Source organism: Acanthaster planci, linkage group LG01 (genome assembly GCF_054643075.1).
Source record: "Acanthaster planci isolate LZ-2023a linkage group LG01, COTS_SCS, whole genome shotgun sequence".
NCBI lineage: Eukaryota > Metazoa > Echinodermata > Asteroidea > Valvatida > Acanthasteridae > Acanthaster > Acanthaster planci.
In genome coordinates, this window is record NC_141777.1 from 2983634 (window position 1) to 2996931 (window position 13298).

The window sequence follows — 13298 nt, forward strand, 5'->3', positions numbered from 1 at the left end:
TTCCAAATCGAATTCGAGTCTGTGCACTTGTTCATTCCGCCTTAGATCATGCTATACTTCGGCCAAGAATGAAACTACTTGACCTCCTGAACTGTTAATAATAGGCAGTCTAATCCGTTACTGATTTGCCTCGGCTTTTTTCCTCAAGCTCATCGACTAATCGTAGTTTTGAAAATGAGTACAAGCTCAAATCAGGAAAGCTTGTAAACAGGAAATTATAATGTGAAGGGAATCTAATCTTGTGACTCCGGCCCAAAAGGAACAATATACCAGTATTACATTACCCATTATTATAATCATCATTGGAAAAACTCCCATACAGACAGAGCAAAATCAGTCTTGTGGACATGTTAAAAGAAACAATGCACTAAAATAGACACAGAATTAGTGCAGATTTCAAGTTCGTTCATCCGTGGTGTGGTGTCATCTTCACGCATATAAAACAATTCCTTCGAAACGTGAGTAACGGTCACAGGTGGGACGTTTTGGATACGGAAACAAAATAACTCACCCGGGTTCGGTTTTGATGTTTTCGGGGGTTACAGATGACGCGACCCATCCTTTCTCCATGACGTCAGATTTCCCCATGCAGCTCTCGGCACCGACAAGGGACGAGTAGGGTGAGCGGGCGTTGGGCATTCACTTACCGGGACGGGGAACTGGGGGTGTTGGTGGTGGCGGAGTGGACCTGTAAGATGGGGGAGACAGCATGCACTTGTTAAAACTAGTTTGTGTGTTAGCTGTAAAAGATAGGTGGACCTTGAATTGTTGTCAGCTTTACTCAGATGGCACAGTACGAACAAACAAACAAATCGCTACGGGTACAACCAGATGTCATCAAAATACAGTCGTGACTGTACAGTGTTCAATTCAAAGATTCGTGTGTGCAAATTTATGGTAATCGAAAGAATGGAAATTTAAAACATAAATGCACTATCTGAGAAAATCGTTAATCAAACACTTAACCACTAAGCAGATTTGATCATTGAAAATATGGCTAGTTTGTGATCACAATTGCTTGTGAATGGTACCGGGCAGACAAAATAATCAGATTGGCGGATTAGGTTCTCTGAGATCTCCAGTCACACAGGAAACTGCGTGTACATGTGCACGTAGTGGATGTAAACGAATACTTTAAGTGGCTATCGGTTAGAGTATGGCGGGGCTTAGAATATCACAAACGGGTCCACCGGCATTTCGAAAATGAATCGGTTTATGTATAATATCATTCATGACTTGAGCACGTCCCTTCTGGCTGATGTAGTCACCGACTTCTTCTTCTTCACCTACTCGATCGTCGTGGCTGGGCTCGTGCCAGCCGCGTCTTTACCGGATCAGGGCCGACTTAAGCTAGTTTACACAGATCTCCTTGTTTGTATTTTGTGGCGCGCCATAAGTAGAAATTAAACCGCGCGAAATCTTCACATTATCACCGGGAAACTGTTTGGGAAGGCATATTATTCTGAGGATGAGCCCCGGAGTAAGTGATAATGATCGTGAAGGGCTAAGTACGGCACAAACCGTATACTTGTCTGTCAGGTGATGTTCGAGTTCATTTTGAACATTCAGGGCAGGCATCAACTACGGGAAATTTAACAACTGAATCTACATTCGGTAAAATTGATATTTAACCCCGTCCGTTGCGACTATAAAGGCTTGCTTGTAAGGCACTTTACCACAGATGATGCGGAGTGTTCATGTAAGTTGAAGGATTTAACAGAATTTAGAAAGGCTCTCCTACGCAACTGCTTCATTCTGAAAAAGAATTGATATCACTTAAAAAGTAACAGGACAGATGTGCTAATTTGGTCATTTTGAATGTGGATTTTGAAAGATGTTTCTACAACTGTTTAGTACGTTAAGATTGATAGACGGTAATTCAAAATGAAACGATTGAAGCGTCGTGATTCACTTCGACACCAAAAGGAGCAAAGAAAAAAATACAGAAAGTATATCCATCTTTGTTGCTATAGCAGAATACTCGGTCGAGGATCACAGTCCAGTCAAATCAAATGGTTTTCACTTTCAACGTTCTTTCGTGCAGGGACCAAAATAAATGTAATTTATATGATCAGATCTTATAAGGACGGGCCACTTTCGTTAATTCTTTCGCCTATAGCGGCACAGGCACCCCTGAGCAATTGAATTTACCGGGGTTTCAATTTGGCCTGATTGTCTGAGTACGAAACATCCCGCCATCCCATGAAAGTGTTCGCTACGTGCCGGGCCACGGGCGGAAGACAGAGAGGCATTTTCCGAGTGGTCTGCCGACCGTGATGGCATGATTCGATACTTCGGATTCCGTGGTTCCAAGCTGCGAGATTTTTCCCCCCAATTGGAGGGGAATGCATCGCCGCCAATTATGCGAGTATCTAGGCCCGCCGACCGAGTGTTTAAGTCTCGCAAGCCTCCGAGGCCGTGGCATTGGACTCGGCTACGGTATAGACCGATCGCTGTATATGTGTCTGGCCTAACCTAATTAATTAACTATCAATCCGCAGTAATCAAGGATAAACACTGGGCTCTATTTCACAATGAATTCGAAGAGGCGTCAAAGTGAATCGGCTGGTTTCAATTGCTTCTCAGTGGCAGATACCAAAAACAGGGCGGTGTCTCGGTGACCCGAACTGAATCTCGCTCCCAAACACACGAGTGATATAAGATATCGGAAAGACATTATACATGTACAAGCAACGCGAATCTCAATGCTTACATTCGTGCCAGTACTTGCAAGAGTTGGCGGGAATTTGGACTGATATCAGAGCAGGAGATTGCTCACAGGATAGCCTTCAAGCGTCGGCACACATACAGAGCCCAACACGGAATCCTCAAATCCACTCACGAGTCCGGAGATTAAATTGAGTCCGCTGGGCCTTGCGTCAACACACCGTGGGGCCACACAGAACTTTTTCCGGGTCCCGGTCATACGTGACGACTAGCATGTGCCCCGGACTATAGCAGTGGGTGCGTGTGCACCAATGCGAGTAAACGCACGCCCCAGTAGGCCGGCAAGCACTGCGTCGTGATGGTGTTTGAAGAAAAGTTAAAGTTGGATATCGCAGGAAGAAGGCACTGAAACTAAGACTAGTATCTCACATTCTTACAATTCTTGCAATTTCTGTAAGGTTTACTGAAAGATTAAACTATGCCGCTGTCTGAAGATACTTATGCTACTTTTGCTTTTAGCCTCCATAGATCAGCGCAGACATTTTAAGCAAGCAGAATCAACCATGCAAAACAATCTTCACAGAAAAAAAATAATTTCCCTCTTCCGGGACCTCGGAAGTGGTGAAAGAGTTTGAACGTTCGAGCAAACCCCGAACATGCTGGAGGGACCTCTCTGAAATAAGGAAGCGGTTGAAAGAGACGCGTGAAGGACAAACGCTGGCTAATGAATCTGGGTGTTTGAGTCACTCTGTCTTTGTGATTGAAATCAATTTCTATCGACCGGGCAAACAGACAAGATTAATCATCTGCAATGCCGCCTTTTTAAGAAGACGCACCCTTCGCTTCAGATAGATTAGTGCCGTCTGATTGGCTCTACGCCCCAAGGCTTCATTTGTCTAACTGACTTTGGGTTCCGTGGAGCCGCCATCTTGATCATGAGACATAGCCCTTTTAAAAGAAAACGAGTTATATTATACTGACATCTGACTAAAACAGTGTGCATGGATTCATAAATCATGCACATGTATATTTTCAACCAAGAAATCAGGCCAAATTGAAAAGCAGTCCATTACCTCCACTCGGTAATCGATCATTTCTTTTTCGGAATTTTGTCTAGGGGCCTATACAGTTCTACAGAGTACGAAACTACTAGCCCTATACAGCCCATTAATCAGATATTCTTGCAAACTTAAAGCAGTCGTGTTTGGAGTTCTTTACGTATTACGCAAACGATTTGCACAACGCCGCGTGTACACAAAGCATTCGTTTGCCAATCGGTGCCTTGCTGCGTGTGCTCCCAGGAAGGCGCCATGATGTCCCCTATCCCACAATGCGTTTGGGGAGGTAATGAGATGCACTATTTTGCGGTATACTGGCCACGGGTCGTCTACCTATTGGTGACAAATTACTTTTCAATACATAGCAACAACTTTAATGATGATGGAATGAGGATTTCACGTGATGTTCTTCTAAACATCTGTCAAACACCTATCTACTTGAAGCATGACCGATGCATTGGATTTTTCTGATAAAACATGACATCAACAAAAATAATCAAACGTAAAGGACTTGTGTTGCATGAAAAGGTCAACAGTTTATAGACGATTTTTTAAAAATCCCAAACAAGTCCACCCATAGTGTTTGCTGTTGCATTATCATATATCATACAATAAGCCATTGTATAACTTTGCATATGTTCATAGTATGCCCGAAGAAAACACCTGAGAAATGTGACCCAAAGTTGTTTTTGATTCCAAGGATGCCGACATCTATCTATGTAACTAATAGTTTTGACAAAAAGTGTTTGAGAAAACATTTTTTGGCAAATACAGCTACGCAGGGCTGGGCAAAGATCGAGATATTTTTATCAAAGCTGATCGTCTAACCATGATAAAACTGACGAATCTGGAATACTGACAGGATCATAGAAATGGACGGTTGAAAACTGAATGATTAGAATCTTATTGGATTCTAATTCTGGCCGATTTTGCCTACAGAAACTAGCTTAGCTTACCCCATTTCAGAATGTACCGACAACTACACGCGGTTGTACTAATTACACAGTCCCGGCTTAAATCAATGCTAATTGGTTTGTCAACCAGCCCGGTGACTTTTTTGGACTCGGCTCGGCCTTTAATGGTCCGATGTTGACATACTGAGTTTAGGGGTAAGCGCTGTTCTAAGTGATTACTGCAGTCATTTCTGTGTTTGGTCTATACGGCTTTTAACAATTTGAGAATGATGTTTTCCATCAATATAACGTGTGATTCGAGCAGTCTGAAGATGCTACAATCCTTTTCCAATGTCACACTGTAAATCAAACCCATTAAATGTATACTAACAGAAACACTAGAACTATGCCAATTTTATTTAGTTTTCTCGCCCAAGCGTCATTTTGGAAGATATGTCTTCATTCTGGATTGTATTATTTTCCAAAAAAGTTTTCATCTGACAGAATTAATCATGGATGTTTAATAAGGCCAAAATATGATAAACTTTCACTAATTCATCAGATCATCATCCAACAGCATTTTATGCCATTTCTACAAAACGTTTGGTACATTTGTCAAGAGAAGATCCCGAATGAGTTGAAAACTGCACACAGGTCCCCTCTTACTCGATTGAAATCTAAATAAAGTTTTCTTCCTATAGCACAAAATGCAACGTACTAAATTAATGTCTGGAATTACCCGTAACCGTAACACAAGCAACATGTATTTGTAACATAACCCAACCTTTTCAAATAACTGTATTCTAATGTAATATTCCTGAGGGTATAATACCTATGTTGCAATTGCTGTCAGAGACATGTACTTATAAAACTTTAGCAGAACGCAACAAGCCCATTTATGTGAAATGCACTTGCTTAAAAGAGTATTTGGTTTCCTTTTCATACAATTTATGTGTCATCCACTCAAACAGTAAGCTTTGGTTTGTCTGAGACAGGCCAAATCAGCGTTTTACAACAGAACCTTATAAGTGGAATGGAAATGCAAAGAAAAATGGAAACAATACAGGACATTGGGATACCTCGAATTTGCTCTATATTGTAATCGCTGCTCTTTATTTTGAGAGTCGATCGTAATTGGATGTTACGAGACTTGTTTATTAAGTCAATTACGAGAGAGGCAAGCGTTCGTTGATTGTTCCACAACCACGAGCCACAATTTCAAGGGATTATGCCTACTACTATCCGCAGTAGAATTCATCTCCTTAAATGTTGTTTAGTTGTAAACCTAAGTCAAAATGAAAGGAACTTGAAGGCAAGGAGGAGAGTTGATTATATACACATATCCCACTCAACTTTCCATGTGTCCCGGGACCTGTAAACACGAACGTGTGCATGTACTTACAGAATCTGAAGACCACTTGAGGGCTCGGTCACAACTTCCCGTCTGGTGTCAGACGCGTACCAGAGTAATTTCTCTCAAAACCTTTCTGTCCAAAGCTGTCGGAGGGAAGCACGATCCGTCCTGGGTTAGTATCTCGCAAATTTCTCGGTGCTGTCGCGGCGCAGAACTGTTCCCAGTGCCCAAAAAGTAAACGAGTGGGTAAAGCTATGCGCACGTCACCCCGATGTGCTCGTTACTGGAGCTCTGGTTGTCCGACTTCTGAGAACACAATAAAGGGAAGGTAATGAGGGAATAGTGAGTGACGTTAGAGTGAGCAAATTGACACAGCGCGAAAAAAGGCATTGAGCACGGCAGGTATTATACTGCCGGGGCTTTCTTCAGAAAGCTATTGTCATTCAAGAAGCGTAGCTGACAATGGCGGGCTAGATAGAACCAACACACTGAAACTGTCCAGCAATATGGTGTATCAGTTAAGAGATGATGCCGTACTGGTGGATTTTGCGGCGTACCCGCTGAGTTTTTTTTCTCTCTCGACTGTAACGGATCGCCGTGCACCTTTTCCGTCTGCTGTTTTTGCGGGCTGGGTCGAGATAGTTAGGCACGGGACAATGGTGGAGTGTATATAATGGCATTATCACGGCGAGCCTTACAGCGATGTCCAGTGTTGCATGCTTTCATACATATTCGTCCCGTGCCGGCGGTCGATCCCACCAATCACAGGCCCGCTTAAATAGCCCCTCAGTTTTCGTGTGTGCAGCACTCCCCATAAACTTCGATCGATCGCTACGCCCACTGCATGTGCGCTACACACCAAAAACAAAAAAACAAAAAAAAACCAATAACAAAACAAAACAAAAAACATAATTTCACTTAATGCATACAAATTTGTGGAGAGACAAGTATAATTAAATTCAGCTCCACAGCAAAAACAGGACCTTTGTCACTTTTTTCATTTAATATATATTACAAAGTTGATAAAAGTGCAGGTGTGACATAGGCCACTATACAGACAATAGCTCGGGGGCCCACCCAGAGAATGTCCGACCTACACGAATTTACAGGTGTCACGGTCTAAATAGCTATGTCGTATGTATGGTACAGACATGTATCGATCTTTGTTGTTTATTTTTGACACTGGCTTTCTTTCAGATCCTGCTTGATATACATGTATAGTTTAAAGATAAAACTCACTTTTGGGATAGTCGGTTTAAAATTAGGTGTATTAATTAGTGCTGTTGGTGAACCGGGCCCTCTTGTCGGTAGGGTAATGTCCTCGTGTAACACCCCCGATTACCATACCAAAAACCTCCAATAACTTTCTGGTGGCAAGCACTCACAATCGAACCTCTTTCCAAAAGCTGCACTTTTCTCTATTCACAGAGCGGCTGACAAATGACCGCAAATAGGTCACAATAATAATTAGTTTCCACCCCAGTGATATCCGAGTAGTAATTCGTTTCTTTGGCAATTCACGCCTGTCGAGTCATGGCCACTTTGTAGAGGCTAAATTTGGAGTTGTTCGCCGAGAAGAAAAAAAGATATTTTGACAAGTGGTATCCATGCAGACCGTGGCTAGTGTCCCGCGCATGAACTGATGAATTTTAGACAATGAACATCCAACATTTCTGAGGCAGATGTAGTCATACGTATTCCGAACAAGGACGCAATGTTCCCTTTCACTGCTGTTTGCCCTAGATATCCCTAAATGCAAAAAAACCCAAAAAACAAAACAAAACAAAACAAAACGGTGAGCATTAAACACGGGTACCGGTGACTTTATAGGTCGTACCAACCTCTGGTAATCTGCCGGGATTATACCCGACTCGAGCTGTGTTTCAGCTGCAACAGTTGTTAACTAAGCAGAGATAATCCCTGAATGATTTAAACATATCCTCAATGAATTTTCACGCCCTGTGGAATACTTAGACACCTATCAGTTTGCCCAGAGATTTTGGAGGGATCGGTTTAGCTTTATCCCAAGGATTGTGAGGAGTTTAAGACTTAATGGGAGCAAAGGACGCGGCCATGGCCGCAGGGCGACCTGTCGTCCGGACTTCATAACACCGCGTTACAATGTACATTATGCTCAAGGAATCCCCCAGTAGGTATAGGCACCCGACTTTGCAGACAAGCCTCCCAATCGATAATCGATACAACACCTGGTTTTGTTTCAAATGAAGGGGAAACTGTAAAGAAATATAACAATCAACGGACAATGCCATTTTTGCTATTTGTCATCGACATAGCTGAACACCTGTTTGAGAATGATGGACACAAAGGACTGAGAGTTGTGTTGGAAAGTTTTTCTCCACGCCGTGTAGGCGTTTGTATGGCATACAGTAAAGACTGCCCTAACCACGGGCTTCACCAGCTGTTATGGCAGACAACACAATACAGGACTTCACCATAGGCATGATGTATCGGTTCAGAGACGTACAGGCCGCGAAGTTTTCTTTCTCGTATGGACGGCCTATTGCACACGCGTCAATGACTGCATTCACGCTCTCCGATTTGGTCCTTGGAAAAGGGGGAAGATTGCCGCGCGGGAAATAATAAGGTTATTAACGTGATTGCTTGGAAATTAAACCAACGCACAAGCACACTCTCTGCTTCGATTACCTCTCTTGCTTTTGGAAAAGATTATAGGAGTGAACTGCGACAATGATGTACTTTAATTACATTAATTACATTACGAATTCCGTGGGTCTGAGGGGCTGTGTTGGCAGCCGGGCTGCCTCAACCGTGGACTGGACCTACCATACCCATCAGGTCGCCGGAGGGATTACGCTACGGTCTAACTCCCAGTACTCTCCACAGATTGGAAAAAGATGAATCACTATCAAAAGAATTCCAATCTGTTTTCTTTCCCCTTTCCTCCAGTCTTAAAGGATTACAAATTATCAACAGAGTAATTAAACCTCATTCTTGCAGGGTGTATTTGTTTCGTAAATTCTACTTCGACAAGATTCATTTATCATGTTTGTGATATCAACTTGAGCTATATCTGTAATAAATCGACATGGCACAAAACATACTTTTTTATATACATATTATATTACACGAGGTCGAATTGTTACCACAGAGAAAATAATACACTCACCCTTCAACCAACATTCCTATATGTGAACACTCAAACATTTAAATTGATCAACAGCTAAGTGAAAGTTGTTACAGAATTAACTAATGATCCACGACGTTTTCTCTGAAAGAGATGCACAAAAGTCAGGAAAAATAGAAAGTTAAGTGAATTAAAACTTTACGTTCCTTTTCGGGCTTTGTTGTCCTGCTTTTATTGATAATTTTTTTCTTCTCGATTTCATGAAACACTGAAAACACGACCCTAAAATTTGAAGCATTTTGAAAGTTCCTTGGGTTAAAAGGAAAAGCTGATTGATCACATGCAAGAACCATCCCGGAAACACAGAGTGCACAAGGAAACGCGTTGTGAGGCGACGCATCTCTGCAGCCATCGGACAAAAAAAAACCAGAAAAGGCAAATTTACACAGGGGACCGCGAAGTGTACCTCTCAGGGGCCAGGTGACGTAACAGCAAGGGGCAAGAACCCCACGACCTAGAAAGTCCATTTTCAGTAAAGTTGGTGGTCAGCGGTTGCATTGTTTGGCTGAGTGAATACAAATGGAAGTATTTCTATTAATTGGCCAGGGAGTGGACCCGAAAACAATGGATGGATGGGGCTTTTCATGTTGACACTCGGCGGGGGAGGCTCGTGATGGGAGAACAATGGCCAAGCTAGCCATCCATCAAGGCCCTGCGTCATTGGAAGTTCAGCTGGGAATTGGGTTTGAATTGCCACGTAAATAAAACAAGTCACAAGGAGAAAGAGAGAGATGGACAACTCCAATTTGCTCGTCTGTCTTCATGAAAACAACTGTATCACGCGCTCCACCTTCGTGCTTGGTTAGATGGTTCAGTGAATCGGATGCTGATGTGAACAACATACCAAGCATGAATCCATCACGATATGTTGCTGTTTTACCATTACCATTTCCATTAAGGAAATATTAACGATGTAAAAGGTCACTCCCAAAAGAACGAAACACAAGTAAGTCATTGTGGTGTTCATGGCCAGTAATTTACACGGTAGACGACTATGGAATTTCATGTACATCTCATTAGCAATGCGAGTAGCCAACCCGATTAAGTGATTACCAAAATTCAAAACAAAGTAGGCCTATGCCCTTGTAAATGTTTTAATGTAATAGGACAAACTATGCAGTTTTCCCAAAACAGGTAACACTTTTCCGCAGAATTTTTCACTGAGTGGACATACTGTTTAACGGTTACTGCAAATTCTTGAGTTGGTTAAGCAAAGTTGAAGCCACGAAGTTACAAAAACAGTTAGAAATAAGCACTAAACAGGCTTCTGCTCTTGGAAAAGAACCCCAAACATCTTGAAAAAAAAGTCTGACTTCTGTAAGGGATGCCACGCGTACACACGGTGAAAAGTATGACATTTCAAACCCGAAAGTGGGCCACACGGCCGAGACGACCTACCCGATACGCGCTAATCCGGATCAACCTTCCTTTATCTCCACGACAGCCTAATCTGATTTTGAATCAAAAGTGATGTTGACGTGATTTAGCTTCGGGAGTGTCTTTGTTTCATTGTGTGACACACGCGGCTTTTCTCAGTAGTATACTTCGCACTGTTGCTGGGTCAGTACTAGATTCTATCAATGATGCGGAACAACGCTGCGAGAAAATATATCAGTTGGTTAAAGCTTAAAATCACAAAGTTCAATTCTACATAAAGTGGTGTTAGAAGTGGGATGGAGACTTCCTTCTGAGAAGTAGCTATTTTATATTTCTTATTGCAGAAAGACTTTAGTTAGTTAGCGGGGACTAGTATCATGGGTTGGGCGACTCTGACAATCTTGAGGGATCCCCAAGACTAAAATTTAGAGTTGCAGTTTTCTGATCAAAGGCAGTCAGATTTTGAATGACTCGTTTGAGATGCTGACATATGCACTTACTTCAATTTGGCTCCACTGTATTTGTATATTAAGTTGTTCATTAACCAAATGAGAACTTCCAATTTCGTATTATTCATCACTTGCAGGGGTGTTATTAATATTGTTCACTATTTTATGTTTTCGATGAAATGCTCACACAAGCGGAAAATTAATTCTAGAATGAATTTAAGATATCAGCGGAGGCCTGCAAGTGCACACGTGGCCATCACCACCAGTACCAGGGGTCACCAAAAACAGCGTTCACATTAACAGCCCTCCCCCAACCCACCCCTACCCTGCGGCTAACCAGCCGGCAGTTGAGCCACGGTGGTCAGTCATTTCCATCGGACATCCCTGGCATATGGTGGGCTGACCGACAGAAGGGTAGGGGTTATTGTGACCCGTGTGAGTGGGGGTGATTCTGGGGGTGGAATACATATCGTCAATATTGCGATAAACACTTTGACAAATTTATATGCACGCCCTGCGTAAAGACGCTAGTACCCGGACCGTCGTTCCTTATGCCACGGGCGAAATTTTGGTTCCGCTTATCGCACCTCACGGTGAAATTGGCAAGGAATATGTGTATTAAGTTCTGACTACGACGTCACCAGTCTAGTGTCCCGAGTCTAGCTTTCCACCAGACTGCATCACAAATACATTGTACATATCTGTGATAATAAGCCCTACCCACAAAGCATGCTGCACGTAGACCCTATAATATCAGAGTTGTCGACTTGGATTGCTGACTCGAATCAGGCTCGGGTCTCATTTTTGTTTCTTTCGACCCGACACTTGACTTGGGAGAAAATTATTAGCGACTTGATTTGCCAAAATTTAATTTGTTTTGTTGAAATAAATACACAAAAAAGGCATAACACTGATTTCCCTTGTGTTGATGTTTTGTGAAATGGTCACAGCACTGTACAATATTCATCTGATCGTGATACAATAATTTGCTAGTGAACCGTAGTTTTCACGGTGAAAAGTTTGTTGACAAAAATGGAAAGTAAATTAAAATACCTAAATAAACATCAACAGAGTTCAAAATGTGAATCAGTCTAAAGCGACATAACATAAATTGACATGAATCGAATTGTGACACGAATGTTTTAGCGATGGTTAGGACACTTGTAGGTTTTTTTTATATTGGAGAAAACGCCTGCAACACCTGCACGTTTTTGCATCCTGTGAGTTTTTTAATATTATTGTTGACATTATTGTTTTGATATTTTCCTGACGACGGACACAGCGCAATGCTCAAATGCAGTTAACTATCGTCATTCTCATCATCGGAAACTGTCCAGTTTTATCTCATCGATCAATATCGAAACTGTCCAACGTTCTGAACAATACTCTTCCCTGTTCCTACTGGAACACAATCTGAATGAAAATAATAACTAATTCCCACGTCGTTATTAGTTTTGGCACAGTGGAAACTTTAATTCTGGTGCATTCTTTTTGGTGGAGATATACTGGCGCAAGTGAAGTGCATAACAAGATTGATGATGATGAGTTGCTATCTGTTGATAACGTGACAAATTGCCGCTTACCGGTGCGTGAAAATCAAACCAGCTATATTACTTTCCAAACAGCCCTACCGTTTGCAGCGAGGACCACAATCGCACCAGGTCTATACACGCCTTCAACAAATCGAACTGCTCTGTCCCTCCAGAGTCACCCGACCAGGCGCATCTACTGTTGGTGTCACTACAAAAGATTATTATTAACAATCAAGTTCTATACACTCAAATGATTATCAAACTGTCTGTCAATAGGCCCTGCCTTTGGGGTTACTGGGCCAGCACAAAGTGAGGGATCTCAATCCAATTAAAACCAGCCTTTTGGAGCGGCTCGCTGGAGCGTGGACTTAATAAACACGGCCGCAGTCAAAGATTCCCGTTAAAACCGCCCATTCCTTTCAAATTGATTTCTGCTTTCTGGCACATGCCAACCATTTTACTTGTTGACTGGGCCATTGTCTGGGAATCAGTTCGAACAACAGCTTCGTTGATACGTTACCTTCACGCAGGGTGTTGTTGTAATTGATGGGAGAATTAATTAACCAAAGCGGTGCGTAAAAATTGAAAAATGACAGGGAAGAGAAAAGGGAGAGCAACAATTCTCGTGTTTTCATCTTGGACCTAAATATGAGGTCTATGTTTTGATCATCTGTATCGGAAATTCCTTATCGACAACAGAACGCCATGCACGGAGCCAATTGTGTTGTCATGACAAACTGTGGTATCTTCTTGAAAGTTTGGTTAACTTTAGTTGCAGTGTTTGTGCCGGGTTTTAAAAGTG

At 42.2% G+C, this 13298-nt stretch overlaps 1 protein-coding gene across 1 annotated transcript in view; it reads right to left on the bottom strand.

Annotated features, from left to right (window-relative positions):
* Nucleotides 1-6632, bottom strand: part of LOC110974187 (homeobox protein OTX2-like) — a 28919-nt gene extending 22287 nt beyond the window's left edge. The window contains exons 1-2 of the mRNA XM_022225638.2: nucleotides 6021-6632; nucleotides 512-688 (exon numbers count right to left, since the gene is read on the bottom strand). Of these exons, the coding sequence (XP_022081330.1) occupies nucleotides 512-639 (128 nt within the window). The 5' untranslated portion in view covers nucleotides 640-688; nucleotides 6021-6632. The remainder of the gene's footprint in view (nucleotides 1-511; nucleotides 689-6020) is intronic.
* Between the last annotated feature and the right edge of the window lie 6666 nt (nucleotides 6633-13298).